General features: G+C 44.2%; 1 protein-coding gene across 1 annotated transcript in view; it reads right to left on the bottom strand.

The window, feature by feature from the left end:
- The window catches only part of LOC139392758 (anoctamin 2b), a 128,637-nt gene that overhangs the window by 76,803 nt on the left and 37,517 nt on the right, over positions 1 to 14,317 (bottom strand). The window contains exons 7-8 of the mRNA XM_071141003.1: positions 4,805 to 4,860; positions 4,608 to 4,652 (exon numbers count right to left, since the gene is read on the bottom strand). Coding sequence (XP_070997104.1) covers positions 4,608 to 4,652; positions 4,805 to 4,860 — 101 coding nt within the window. The remainder of the gene's footprint in view (positions 1 to 4,607; positions 4,653 to 4,804; positions 4,861 to 14,317) is intronic.

Here is a 14,317-nt window from a genome sequence, read left to right on the forward strand (position 1 = left end):
AGACATCAGAGTAGAGTAGAGTCCAGACATCAGAGTAGAGTAGAGTCCAGACATCAGAGTAGAGTCCAGACATCAGAGTAGAGTCCAGACATCAGAGTAGAGTCCAGACATCAGAGTAGAGTCCAGACATCAGAGTCCAGTCCAGACATCAGAGTAGAGTCCAGTCCAGAGTAGAGTCCAGTCATCAGAGTAGAGTAGAGTCCAGTCCAGACATCAGAGTAGAGTAGAGTCCAGACATCAGAGTAGAGTAGAGTCCAGACATCAGAGTAGAGTAGAGTCCAGACATCAGAGTAGAGTACAATACAGATATCAGAGTAGAGTACAGTCCAGACATCAGAATAGAGTACAATACAGACATCAGAGTAGAGTACAGTCCAGACATCAGAATAGAGTACAGTCCAGACATCAGAATAGAGTACAGTCCAGACATCAGAGTAGAGTACAATACAGACAGAGTAGAGTAGAGTCCAGTCATCAGAGTAGAGTCCAGTCCAGACATCAGAGTAGAGTAGAGTCCAGACATCAGAGTAGAGTATAGTCCAGACATCAGAGTAGAGTAGAGTCCAGTCATCAGAGTAGAGTCCAGACATCAGAGTAGAGTAGAGTCCAGTCCAGACATCAGAGTAGAGTAGAGTCCAGTCATCAGAGTAGAGTACAGACATCAGAGTAGAGTAGAGTCCAGTCCAGACATCAGAGTAGAGTCCAGACATCAGAGTAGAGTCCAGTCCAGACATCAGAGTAGAGTCCAGTCCAGACATCAGAGTAGAGTCCAGTCCAGACATCAGAGTAGAGTCCAATACAGACATCAGAGTAGAGTCCAATACAGACATAGGAGTAGAGTCCAGACATTAGAGTAGAGTAGAGTCCAGACATCAGAGTAGAGTAGAGTAGAGTCCAGACATCAGAGTAGAGTAGAGTCCAGAGTAGAGTCCAGTCATCAGAGTAGAGTAGAGTACAGTCCAGACATCAGAGTAAAGTAGAGTCCAGACATCAGAGTAGAGTACAGTACAGTAATCATCAGAGTAGAGTAGAGTCCAGACATCAGAGTAGAGTCCAGTCCAGACATCAGAGTAGAGTCCAGTCCAGACATCAGAGTAGAGTCCAGTCCAGACATCAGAGTAGAGTCCAGTCCAGACATCAGAGTAGAGTCCAGTCCAGACATCAGAGTGGAGTACAATACAGACACCAGAGTAGAGTACAATACAGACACCAGAGTAGAGTCCAGACATCAGAGTAGAGTCCAGTCCAGACATCAGAGTAGAGTCCAGTCCAGACATCAGAGTAGAGTCCAGACATTAGAGTAGAGTAGAGTCCAGACATCAGAGTAGAGTAGAGTCCAGACATCAGAGTAGAGTAGAGTCCAGACATCAGAGTAGAGTCCAGTCCAGACATCAGAGTAGAGTCCAGTCATCAGAGTAGAGTAGAGTCCAGACATCAGAGTAGAGTACAGTCCAGACATCAGAGTGAAGTAGAGTCCAGACATCAGAGTAGAGTCCAGTCCAAACATCAGAGTAGAGTCCAGTCCAGACATCAGAGTAGAGTCCAATACAGACATCAGAGTAGAGTACAATACAGACATCAGAGTAGAGTAGAGTACAATACAGACATCAGAGTAGAGTAGAGTACAATACAGACATCAGAGTAGAGTACAATACAGACATCAGAGTAGAGTACAGTACAGACATCAGAGTAGAGTACAGTACAGACATCAGAGTAGAGTACAATACAATCATCAGAGCAGAGTCCAGACAACAGAGTAGAGTCCAGTCATCAGAGTAGAATACAGACATCAGAGTAGAGTCCAGTCCAGACATCAGAGTAGAGTCCAGACATCAGAGTAGAGTCCAGTCCAGACATCAGAGTAGAGTCCAGTCCAGACATCAGAGTAGAGTCCAGTCCAGACATCAGAGTAGAGTCCAATACAGACATCAGAGTAGAGTCCAATACAGACATAGGAGTAGAGTAGAGTCCAGACATTAGAGTAGAGTAGAGTCCAGACATCAGAGTAGAGTAGAGTAGAGTCCAGACATCAGAGTAGAGTAGAGTCCAGACATCAGAGTAGAGTCCAGTCCAGAGTAGAGTCCAGTCATCAGAGTAGAGTAGAGTAGAGTCCAGACATCAGAGTAGAGTCCAGTCCAGACATCAGAGTAGAGTACAGTACAGTAATCATCAGAGTAGAGTAGAGTCCAGACATCAGAGTAGAGTCCAGACATCAGAGTAGAGTCCAGTCCAGACATCAGAGTAGAGTCCAGTCCAGACATCAGAGTAGAGTCCAGTCCAGACATCAGAGTAGAGTCCAGTCCAGACATCAGAGTAGAGTCCAGTCCAGACATCAGAGTGGAGTACAATACAGACACCAGAGTAGAGTACAATACAGACACCAGAGTAGAGTCCAGTCCAGACATCAGAGTAGAGTCCAGTCCAGACATCAGAGTAGAGTCCAGTCCAGACATCAGAGTAGAGTCCAGACATTAGAGTAGAGTAGAGTCCAGACATCAGAGTAGAGTAGAGTCCAGACATCAGAGTAGAGTAGAGTCCAGACATCAGAGTAGAGTAGAGTCCAGACATCAGAGTAGAGTCCAGCCCAGACATCAGAGTAGAGTCCAGTCATCAGAGTAGAGTAGAGTACAGTTCAGACATCAGAGTGAAGTAGAGTCCAGACATCAGAGTAGAGTCCAGTCCAGACATCAGAGTAGAGTACAATACAGACATCAGAGTAGAGTAGAGTACAATACAGACATCAGAGTAGAGTAGAGTACAATACAGACATCAGAGTAGAGTACAATACAGACATCAGAGTAGAGTACAGTACAGACATCAGAGTAGAGTACAGTACAGACATCAGAGTAGAGTACAATACAATCATCAGAGCAGAGTCCAGACAACAGAGTAGAGTCCAGTCATCAGAGTAGAATACAGACATCAGAGTAGAGTCCAGTCCAGACATCAGAGTAGAGTCCAGTCCAGACATCAGAGTAGAGTACAGTGCAGACATCAGAGTAGAGTACAATACAGACATCAGAGTAGAGTACAGTCCAGACATCAGAGTAGACTACAAAACAGACATCAGAGTAGAGTCCAGACATCAGAGTACAGTCCAGACATCAGAGTAGAGTACAGTCCAGACATCAGAGTAGAGTACAGTCCAGACATCAGAGTAGAGTCCAATACAGACATCAGAGTAGAGTCCAATACAGACATCAGAGTAGAGTAGAGTCCAGACATCAGAGTAGAGTAGAGTCCAGACATCAGAGTAGAGTCCAGTCCAGACATCAGAGTAGAGTCCAGTCCAGACATCAGAGTAGAGTCCAGTCCAGACATCAGAGTAGAGTCCAGTCCAGACATCAGAGTAGAGTCCAGTCCAGACATCAGAGTAGAGTCCAGTCCAGACATCAGAGTAGAGTCCAGTCCAGACATCAGAGTAGAGTCCAGTCCAGACATCAGAGTAGAGTCCAGTCCAGACATCAGAGTAGAGTAGAGTCCAGACATCAGAGTAGAGTCGAGTCCAGACATCAGAGTAGAGTAGAGTCCAGACATCAGAGTCCAGTCCAGACATCAGAGTAGAGTCCAGTCCAGACATCAGAGTAGAGTCCAGTCCAGACATCAGAGTAGAGTCCAGTCCAGACATCAGAGTAGAGTCCAGTCCAGACATCAGAGTAGAGTCCAGTCCAGACATCAGAGTAGAGTCCAGTCCAGACATCAGAGTAGAGTCCAGTCCAGACATCAGAGTAGAGTCCAGTCCAGACATCAGAGTAGAGTCCAGTCCAGACATCAGAGTAGAGTCCAGACATCAGAGTAGAGTCCAGACATCAGAGTAGAGTCCAGACATCAGAGTAGAGTCCAGACATCAGAGTAGAGTCCAGACATCAGAGTAGAGTCCAGACATCAGAGTAGAGTCCAGACATCAGAGTAGAGTCCAGACATCAGAGTAGAGTCCAGACATCAGAGTAGAGTCCAGACATCAGAGTAGAGTCCAGACATCAGAGTAGAGTCCAGACATCAGGATTTCCCAATCGTTTTTACTTCTCGTGGCCCACCAATTGAGGTGTGTTATCGTGACCCAACGTAAGGGTTGAGTGTGAAAAAGAAAAAACATATCGGCAGCAGAGAGAACATTTAGCAGTTTTAAAGCTAAATCCTGTGACCCACCTGGACCCACAAGTGGGTCCCAACCCCCAGTTTGGGAAGCACTGTAGTAGAGTAGTGTTACGGCACCTCCCTGCTCTGTCTACTGGGTTTTGCTGTGCTTACTTCCTGCAGGAGATTGGTGGGCGGAGTAGGAGAGGTGGGCGGAGCTGGGAGGGTCGTCATGGCTGATGGGGTACACCTGTGACAGCTCAGCTGTGGCATAAAGCCACCGTTTCCCCATTCAGCAAGAGATTCCTCTCTCCATGCATACCTTTGGTCGTTTCGTTGTGGTTTTGGCAGTTGACACCTAATTTACTGACTGTCATGCCTCATCTGATTATTGTTGTGAGTGTTTATTTATGAAATAAAAAAAAATAATATTCCTTCATTCAGTGTGTGGTTTCCCATTGTTTGTTACAATCTTGAGCCAGGTTGTAGCAACAGTATATTATAGTATAGTACAGTAGAGCAGTAGTTACCTGTCTGTCATTCCTCTCAGAGTGACCCACGACCTTATAATCCCCCTGCAGAGAGGGGAGGAGTCAGACAGACCAATCACATCACAATTAGAAAGCTCACAGTGTATTACAGTTTGCGTTATCAATAGCAACATTATCACGAGGTTAACAGTAACATCACAAATACTGTATGTGCAGCTGGAAGGACAGGAACTTACATCATGGAGAGGGAAGGCTGAATCATAGACACCTTTAGCTATTAATGTGGTGATGCCTGAGAGAGAAAGAGGGAGAGGTGTCGGTTACTCAATGTATCAACAAACTCATCTAATATTAGTGAGAGATGCTTCAGTGATCTGTATCAGCTTTCCCATTCAGAGAGGAGAGAAGTGGCTGGGTGGGGGCAAGAGAGGAGAGAATATGGCAGGGCAGTAGAGGAGAGGGCAGGAGAGGAGAGGGAAGGAGATGAGAGGGCAGGAGAGGGGAAGGCAGGAACAGTGGGAAGCTCAGTGGGAACAGCTTTAACTAATTGATTCATTACCTCATGAACTAATTAACAAGACCTCTACGAAGCCAGAAACATCACTGTAATTAGCTTCACCAACGAGCCAATCACAGCACAGCTACAGGGACCACAACTCCCACATACCTCTGCTTAAATCTCAGCCTGACCCCACAACACACTTCAGGAGAGAGAAAGGACGATAAAGGGATCTGGGAAGAGAGGGGGAGAGGAGGAGAGGACAATAAAGGGAAGAGGGGGGAGAGGAGGAGAGGACAATAAAGGGAACTAGGAAGAGGGGGGAGAGGGAGAAAGGACGATAAAGGGAACTGGGAAGAGGGGGGAGAGGAGGAGAGGACAATAAAGGGAAGAGGGGGGAGAGGAGGAGAGGACAATAAAGGGAACTAGGAAGAGGGGGGAGAGGAGGAGAGGACGATAAAGGGAACTGGGAAGAGGGGGGAGAGGACAATAAAGGGAACTGGGAAGAGGGGGGAGAGGACGATAAAGGGAAGAGGGGGGAGAGGACGATAAAGGGAAGAGGGGGAGAGGATGATAAAGGGAACTGGGAAGAGGGGGGAGAGGACAATAAAGGGAACTGGGAAGAGAGGGGGAAGGGGAGAGGCTCAGGCGAAGAGAGAGAGAAAGGAAGATAAAGGGAACTGGGAAGAGAGGGGGGAAGGGGAGAGGCTCAGGCGAAGAGAGAGAAAAACAGAGGGTGGGTCCTAATATGTATAATACCGTGCATAAAATGGTCCATTTGAGAAGCACTCTGTGCTAACGTTCCTGCATTAACGTTACCTTTTACCAATACAGACGAAACAAGATTGCTTTATGTAATTAACATTTTACTTTATAATTATCATCTGGCAATACGTGAATTCTATTCATCTAGCTAGCCATCTAGTTTTATATGTAGAAAACAACTGAAAACTAATGATGATAAGGACAGAGAGACATTTTGCTATGGGAGGAGGGTAGCATGTTATTTATTGGACAGGGTAGCGTGTTATTTATTGGACAGGGTAGCGTGTTATTTATTGGACAGGGTAGCGTGTTATTTATTGGACAGGGTAGCGTGTTATTTATTGGACAGGGTAGCGTGTTATTTATTGGACAGGGTAGTGTGTTATTTATTGGACAGGGTAGTGTGTTATTTATTGGACAGGGTAGCGTGTTATTTATTGGACAGGGTAGCGTGTTATTTATTGGACAGGGTAGTGTGTTATTTATTGGACAGGGTAGCGTGTTATTTATTGGACAGGGTAGTGTGTTATTTATTGGACAGGGTAGTGTGTTATTTATTGGACAGGGTAGTGTGTTATTTATTGGACAGGGGAGGGTAGTGTGTTGTTTATTGGACAGGGGAAGGTAGTGTGTTGTTTATTGGACAGGGTAGCGTGTTATTTATTGGACAGGGGAGGGTAGCGTGTTATTTATTGGACAGGGTAGTGTGTTATTTATTGGACAGGGGAGGGTAGTGTGTTATTTATTGGACAGGGTAGTGTGTTATTTATTGGACAGGGTAGTGTGTTATTTATTGGACAGGGGAGGGTAGTGTGTTATTTATTGGACAGGGGAGGGTAGCGTGTTATTTATTGGACAGGGTAGTGTGTTATATATTGGACAGGGTAGCGTGTTATTTATTGGACAGGGGAGGGTAGCGTGTTATTTATTGGACAGGGTAGTGTGTTATTTATTGGACAGGGGAGGGTAGTGTGTTATTTATTGGACAGGGTAGTGTGTTATTTATTGGACAGGGTAGTGTGTTATTTATTGGACAGGGTAGCGTGTTATTTATTGGACAGGGTAGCGTGTTATTTATTGGACAGGGTAGCGTGTTATTTATTGGACAGGGTAGCGTGTTATTTATTGGACAGGGTAGTGTGTTATTTATAGGACAGGGTAGCGTGTTATTTATTGGACAGGGGAGGGTAGCGTGTTATTTATTGGACAGGGTAGCGTGTTATTTATTGGACAGGGTAGTGTGTTATTTATTGGACAGGGGAGGGTAGTGTGTTATTTATTGGACAGGGGAGGGTAGTGTGTTATTTATTGGACAGGGGAGGGTAGCGTGTTATTTATTGGACAGGGGAGGGTAGTGTGTTATTTATTGGACAGGGGAGGGTAGTGTGTTATTTATTGGACAGGGTAGCGTGTTATTTATTGGACAGGGTAGCGTGTTATTTATTGGACAGGGGAGGGTGTTATTTATTGGAAGGGGTAGCGTGGTATTTTTTGGACGGGGTAGCGTGTTATTAATTGGACAGGGGAGGGTAGTGTGTTATTTATTGGACAGGGTAGCGTGTTATTTATTGGACAGGGTAGCGTGTTATTTATTGGACAGTGTAGCGTGTTATTTATTGGACAGGGTAGTGTGTTATTTATTGGACAGGGGAGGGTAGTGTGTTATTTATTGGACAGGGGAGGGTAGTGTGTTATTTATTGGACAGGGGAGGGTAGCGTGTTATTTATTGGACAGGGGAGGGTAGTGTGTTATTTATTGGACAGGGGAGGGTAGTGTGTTATTTATTGGACAGGGTAGCGTGTTATTTATTGGACAGGGTAGTGTGTTATTTATTGGACAGGGGAGGGTAGTGTGTTATTTATTGGACAGGGGAGGGTAGTGTGTTATTTATTGGAAAGGGGAGGGTAGCGTGTTATTTATTGGACAGGGGAGGGTAGTGTGTTATTTATTGGACAGGGGAGGGTAGTGTGTTATTTATTGGACAGGGTAGCGTGTTATTTATTGGACAGGGGAGGGTAGCGTGTTATTTATAGGACAGGGGAGCGTGTTATTTATAGGACAGGGTAGTGTGTTATTTATAGGACAGGGGAGGGTAGTGTGTTATTTATTGGACAGGGTAGCGTGTTATTTATTGGACAGGGGAGGGTAGCGTGTTATTTATAGGACAGGGTAGCGTGTTATTTATTGGACAGGGGAGCGTGTTATTTATTGGACAGGGTAGCGTGTTATTTATTGGACAGGGTAGCGTGTTATTTATTGGACAGGGCAGCGTGTTATTTATTGGACAGGGTAGCGTGTTATTTATTGGACAGGGGAGGGTAGCGTGTTATTTATAGGACAGGGTAGCGTGTTATTTATTGGACAGGGTAGCGTGTTATTTATTGGACAGGGTAGCGTGTTATTTATTGGACAGGGGAGGGTAGTGTGTTATTTATTGGACAGGGTAGCGTGTTATTTATTGGACAGGGTAGCGTGTTATTTATTGGACAGGGTAGTGTGTTATTTATAGGACAGGGTAGCGTGTTATTTATAGGACAGGGTAGTGTGTTATTTATTGGACAGGGTAGCGTGTTATTTATTGGACAGGGTAGCGTGTTATTTATTGGACAGGGTAGCGTGTTATTTATTGGACAGGGTAGCGTGTTATTTATTGGACAGGGTAGCGTGTTATTTATTGGACAGGGTAGCGTGTTATTTATTGGACAGGGTAGCGTGTTATTTATTGGACAGGGTAGCGTGTTATTTATTGGACAGGGTAGCGTGTTATTTATTGGACAGGGGAGGGTAGCGTGTTATTTATTGGACAGGGGAGGGTAGCGTGTTATTTATAGGACAGGGTAGCGTGTTATTTATTGGACAGGGGAGCGTGTTATTTATTGGACAGGGGAGGGTAGCGTGTTATTTATAGGACAGGGTAGCGTGTTATTTATTGGACAGGGGAGCGTGTTATTTATTGGACAGGGGAGCGTGTTATTTATAGGACAGGGTAGCGTGTTATTTATTGGACAGGGTAGCGTGTTGTTTATTGGACAGGGTAGCGTGTTATTTATTGGACAGGGGAGCGTGTTATTTATTGGACAGGGTAGCGTGTTATTTATTGGACAGGGTAGCGTGTTATTTATTGGACAGGGGAGGGTAGCGTGTTATTTATTGGACAGGGTAGCGTGTTATTTATTGGACAGGGTAGTGTGTTATTTATTGGACAGGGTAGTGTGTTATTTATTGGACAGGGGAGCGTGTTATTTATTGGACAGGGGAGCGTGTTATTTATTGGACAGGGGAGCGTGTTATTTATTGGACAGGGTAGCGTGTTATTTATTGGACAGGGTAGCGTGTTATTTATTGGACAGGGTAGCGTGTTATTTATTGGACAGGGTAGCGTGTTATTTATTGGACAGGGTAGCGTGTTATTTATTGGACAGGGTAGCGTGTTATTTATTGGACAGGGTAGCGTGTTATTTATAGGACAGGGTAGCGTGTTATTTATTGGACAGGGTAGCGTGTTATTTATAGGACAGGGGAGGGTAGTGTGTTATTTATTGGAAAGGGGAGGGTAGCGTGTTATTTATTGGACAGGGGAGGGTAGTGTGTTATTTATTGGACAGGGTAGCGTGTTATTTATTGGACAGGGGAGGGTAGCGTGTTATTTATAGGACAGGGGAGCGTGTTATTTATAGGACAGGGTAGTGTGTTATTTATAGGACAGGGGAGGGTAGTGTGTTATTTATTGGACAGGGTAGCGTGTTATTTATTGGACAGGGGAGGGTAGCGTGTTATTTATAGGACAGGGTAGCGTGTTATTTATTGGACAGGGGAGCGTGTTATTTATTGGACAGGGTAGCGTGTTATTTATTGGACAGGGTAGCGTGTTATTTATAGGACAGGGGAGGGTAGTGTGTTATTTATTGGACAGGGTAGCGTGTTATTTATTGGACAGGGGAGGGTAGCGTGTTATTTATAGGACAGGGTAGCGTGTTATTTATTGGACAGGGTAGCGTGTTATTTATTGGACAGGGTAGCGTGTTATTTATTGGACAGGGTAGCGTGTTATTTATTGGACAGGGTAGCGTGTTATTTATTGGACAGGGGAGGGTAGCGTGTTATTTATAGGACAGGGTAGCGTGTTATTTATTGGACAGGGTAGCGTGTTATTTATAGGACAGGGTAGTGTGTTATTTATAGGACAGGGGAGGGTAGTGTGTTATTTATTGGACAGGGTAGCGTGTTATTTATTGGACAGGGTAGCGTGTTATTTATTGGACAGGGGAGGGTAGTGTGTTATTTATTGGACAGGGTAGCGTGTTATTTATTGGACAGGGTAGCGTGTTATTTATTGGACAGGGTAGGGTGTTATTTATAGGACAGGGTAGCGTGTTATTTATAGGACAGGGTAGCGTGTTATTTATTGGACAGGGTAGCGTGTTATTTATTGGACAGGGTAGCGTGTTATTTATTGGACAGGGTAGCGTGTTATTTATTGGACAGGGTAGCGTGTTATTTATTGGACAGGGTAGCGTGTTATTTATTGGACAGGGTAGCGTGTTATTTATTGGACAGGGTAGCGTGTTATTTATTGGACAGGGTAGCGTGTTATTTATTGGACAGGGTATCGTGTTATTTATTGGACAGGGTAGCGTGTTATTTATTGGACAGGGTAGCGTGTTATTTATTGGACAGGGGAGGGTAGCGTGTTATTTATTGGACAGGGGAGGGTAGCGTGTTATTTATAGGACAGGGTAGCGTGTTATTTATTGGACAGGGGAGCGTGTTATTTATTGGACAGGGGAGGGTAGCGTGTTATTTATAGGACAGGGTAGCGTGTTATTTATTGGACAGGGGAGCGTGTTATTTATTGGACAGGGTAGCGTGTTATTTATTGGACAGGGGAGCGTGTTATTTATTGGACAGGGGAGGGTAGCGTGTTATTTATAGGACAGGGTAGCGTGTTATTTATTGGACAAGGGAGCGTGTTATTTATAGGACAGGGTAGCGTGTTATTTATAGGACAGGGTAGCGTGTTATTTATAGGACAGGGTAGCGTGTTATTTATAGGACAGGGTAGCGTGTTATTTATAGGACAGGGTAGCGTGTTATTTATAGGACAGGGTAGCGTGTTATTTATTGGACAGGGTAGCGTGTTATTTATTGGACAGGGTAGCGTGTTATTTATTGGACAGGGTAGCGTGTTATTTATTGGACAGGGTAGCGTGTTGTTTATTGGACAGGGTAGCGTGTTATTTATTGGACAGGGGAGGGTAGTGTGTTATTTATTGGACAGGGGAGGGTAGTGTGTTATTTATTGGACAGGGTAGCGTGTTATTTATTGGACAGGGTAGCGTGTTATTTATTGGACAGGGTAGCGTGTTATTTATTGGACAGGGTAGCGTGTTATTTATTGGACAGGGTAGCGTGTTATTTATTGGACAGGGTAGCGTGTTATTTATTGGACAGGGTAGCGTGTTATTTATTGGACAGGGGAGCGTGTTATTTATTGGACAGGGGAGGGTAGCGTGTTATTTATAGGACAGGGTAGCGTGTTATTTATTGGACAGGGTAGCGTGTTATTTATTGGACAGGGTAGCGTGTTATTTATTGGACAGGGTAGCGTGTTATTTATTGGACAGGGTAGCGTGTTATTTATTGGACAGGGTAGCGTGTTATTTATTGGACAGGGTAGCGTGTTGTTTATTGGACAGGGTAGCGTGTTATTTATTGGACAGGGGAGGGTAGTGTGTTATTTATTGGACAGGGGAGGGTAGTGTGTTATTTATTGGACAGGGGAGGGTAGTGTGTTATTTATTGGACAGGGTAGCGTGTTATTTATTGGACAGGGTAGCGTGTTATTTATTGGACAGGGTAGCGTGTTATTTATTGGACAGGGTAGCGTGTTATTTATTGGACAGGGTAGCGTGTTATTTATTGGACAGGGTAGCGTGTTATTTATTGGACAGGGTAGCGTGTTATTTATTGGACAGGGTAGCGTGTTATTTATTGGACAGGGGAGCGTGTTATTTATTGGACAGGGGAGGGTAGCGTGTTATTTATAGGACAGGGTAGCGTGTTATTTATTGGACAAGGGAGCGTGTTATTTATAGGACAGGGTAGCGTGTTATTTATAGGACAGGGTAGCGTGTTATTTATAGGACAGGGTAGCGTGTTATTTATAGGGCAGGGTAGCGTGTTATTTATAGGACAGGGTAGCGTGTTATTTATAGGACAGGGTAGCGTGTTATTTATAGGACAGGGTAGCGTGTTATTTATTGGACAGGGTAGCGTGTTATTTATTGGACAGGGTAGCGTGTTATTTATTGGACAGGGTAGCGTGTTATTTATTGGACAGGGTAGCGTGTTATTTATTGGACAGGGTAGCGTGTTATTTATTGGACAGGGTAGCGTGTTATTTATTGGACAGGGTAGCGTGTTATTTATTGGACAGTGTAGCGTGTTATTTATAGGACAGGGTAGCGTGTTGTTTATTGGACAGGGTAGCGTGTTGTTTATTGGACAGGGTAGCGTGTTGTTTATTGGACAGGGTAGCGTGTTGTTTATTGGACAGGGTAGCGTGTTGTTTATTGGACAGGGTAGCGTGTTGTTTATTGGACAGGGTAGCGTGTTGTTTATTGGACAGGGTAGCGTGTTATTTATTGGACAGGGGAGGGTAGTGTGTTATTTATTGGACAGGGGAGGGTAGTGTGTTATTTATTGGACAGGGTAGTGTGTTATTTATTGGACAGGGTAGTGTGTTATTTATTGGACAGGGGAGGGTGTTATTTATTGGACAGGGTAGCGTGTTATTTATTGGACAGGGTAGCGTGTTATTTATTGGACAGGGTAGCGTGTTATTTATTGGACAGGGTAGCGTGTTATTTATTGGACAGGGTAGCGTGTTATTTATTGGACAGGGTAGCGTGTTATTTATTGGACAGGGTAGCGTGTTATTTATTGGACAGGGTAGCGTGTTATTTATTGGACATGGTAGCGTGTTATTTATTGGACAGGGTAGCGTGTTATTTATTGGACAGGGTAGCGTGTTATTTATTGGACAGGGTAGCGTGTTATTTATTGGACAGGGTAGCGTGTTATTTATTGGACAGGGTAGCGTGTTATTTATTGGACAGGGTAGCGTGTTATTTATTGGACAGGGTAGCGTGTTATTTATTGGACAGGGTAGCGTGTTATTTATTGGACAGGGTAGCGTGTTATTTATTGGACAGGGTAGCGTGTTATTTATTGGACAGGGTAGCGTGTTATTTATTGGACAGGGTAGCGTGTTATTTATTGGACAGGGTAGCGTGTTATTTATTGGACAGGGTAGCGTGTTATTTATTGGACAGGGTAGCGTGTTATTTATTGGACAGGGTAGCGTGTTATTTATTGGACAGGGTAGCGTGTTATTTATTGGACAGGGTAGCGTGTTAATTATAGGACAGGGTAGCGTGTTATTTATTGGACAGGGGAGGGTGGTGTGTTATTTATTGGACAAGGGAAGGTAGTGTGTTATTTATTGGACAGGGTAGCGTGTTATTTATTGGACAGGGTAGCGTGTTATTTATTGGACAGGGTAGCGTGTTATTTATTGGACAGGGTAGCGTGTTATTTATTGGACAGGGTAGCGTGTTATTTATTGGACAGGGTAGCGTGTTATTTATTGGACAGGGTAGCGTGTTATTTATTGGACAGGGGAGGGTAGCGTGTTATTTATAGGACAGGGTAGCGTGTTATTTATTGGACAGGGGAGCGTGTTATTTATTGGACAGGGTAGCGTGTTATTTATTGGACAGGGTAGCGTGTTATTTATTGGACAGGGTAGCGTGTTATTTATTGGACAGGGTAGCGTGTTATTTATTGGACAGGGTAGCGTGTTATTTATTGGACAGGGTAGCGTGTTATTTATTGGACAGGGTAGCGTGTTATTTATTGGACAGGGTAGCGTGTTATTTATTGGACAGGGTAGCGTGTTATTTATTGGACAGGGTAGCGTGTTATTTATTGGACAGGGTAGCGTGTTATTTATTGGACAGGGTAGCGTGTTATTTATTGGACAGGGTAGCGTGTTATTTATTGGACAGGGTAGCGTGTTATTTATTGGACAGGGTAGCGTGTTATTTATTGGACAGGGTAGCGTGTTATTTATTGGACAGGGTAGCGTGTTATTTATTGGACAGGGTAGCGTGTTATTTATTGGACAGGGTAGCGTGTTATTTATTGGACAGGGTAGCGTGTTATTTATTGGACAGGGTAGCGTGTTATTTATTGGACAGGGTAGCGTGTTATTTATTGGACAGGGTAGCGTGTTAATTATAGGACAGGGTAGCGTGTTATTTATTGGACAGGGGAGGGTGGTGTGTTATTTATTGGACAAGGGAAGGTAGTGTGTTATTTATTGGACAGGGTAGCGTGTTATTTATTGGACAGGGTAGCGTGTTATTTATTGGACAGGGTAGCGTGTTATTTATTGGACAGGGTAGCGTGTTATTTATTGGA

Source organism: Oncorhynchus clarkii, chromosome 33, assembly GCF_045791955.1.
Source record: "Oncorhynchus clarkii lewisi isolate Uvic-CL-2024 chromosome 33, UVic_Ocla_1.0, whole genome shotgun sequence".
Lineage (NCBI taxonomy): Eukaryota > Metazoa > Chordata > Actinopteri > Salmoniformes > Salmonidae > Oncorhynchus > Oncorhynchus clarkii.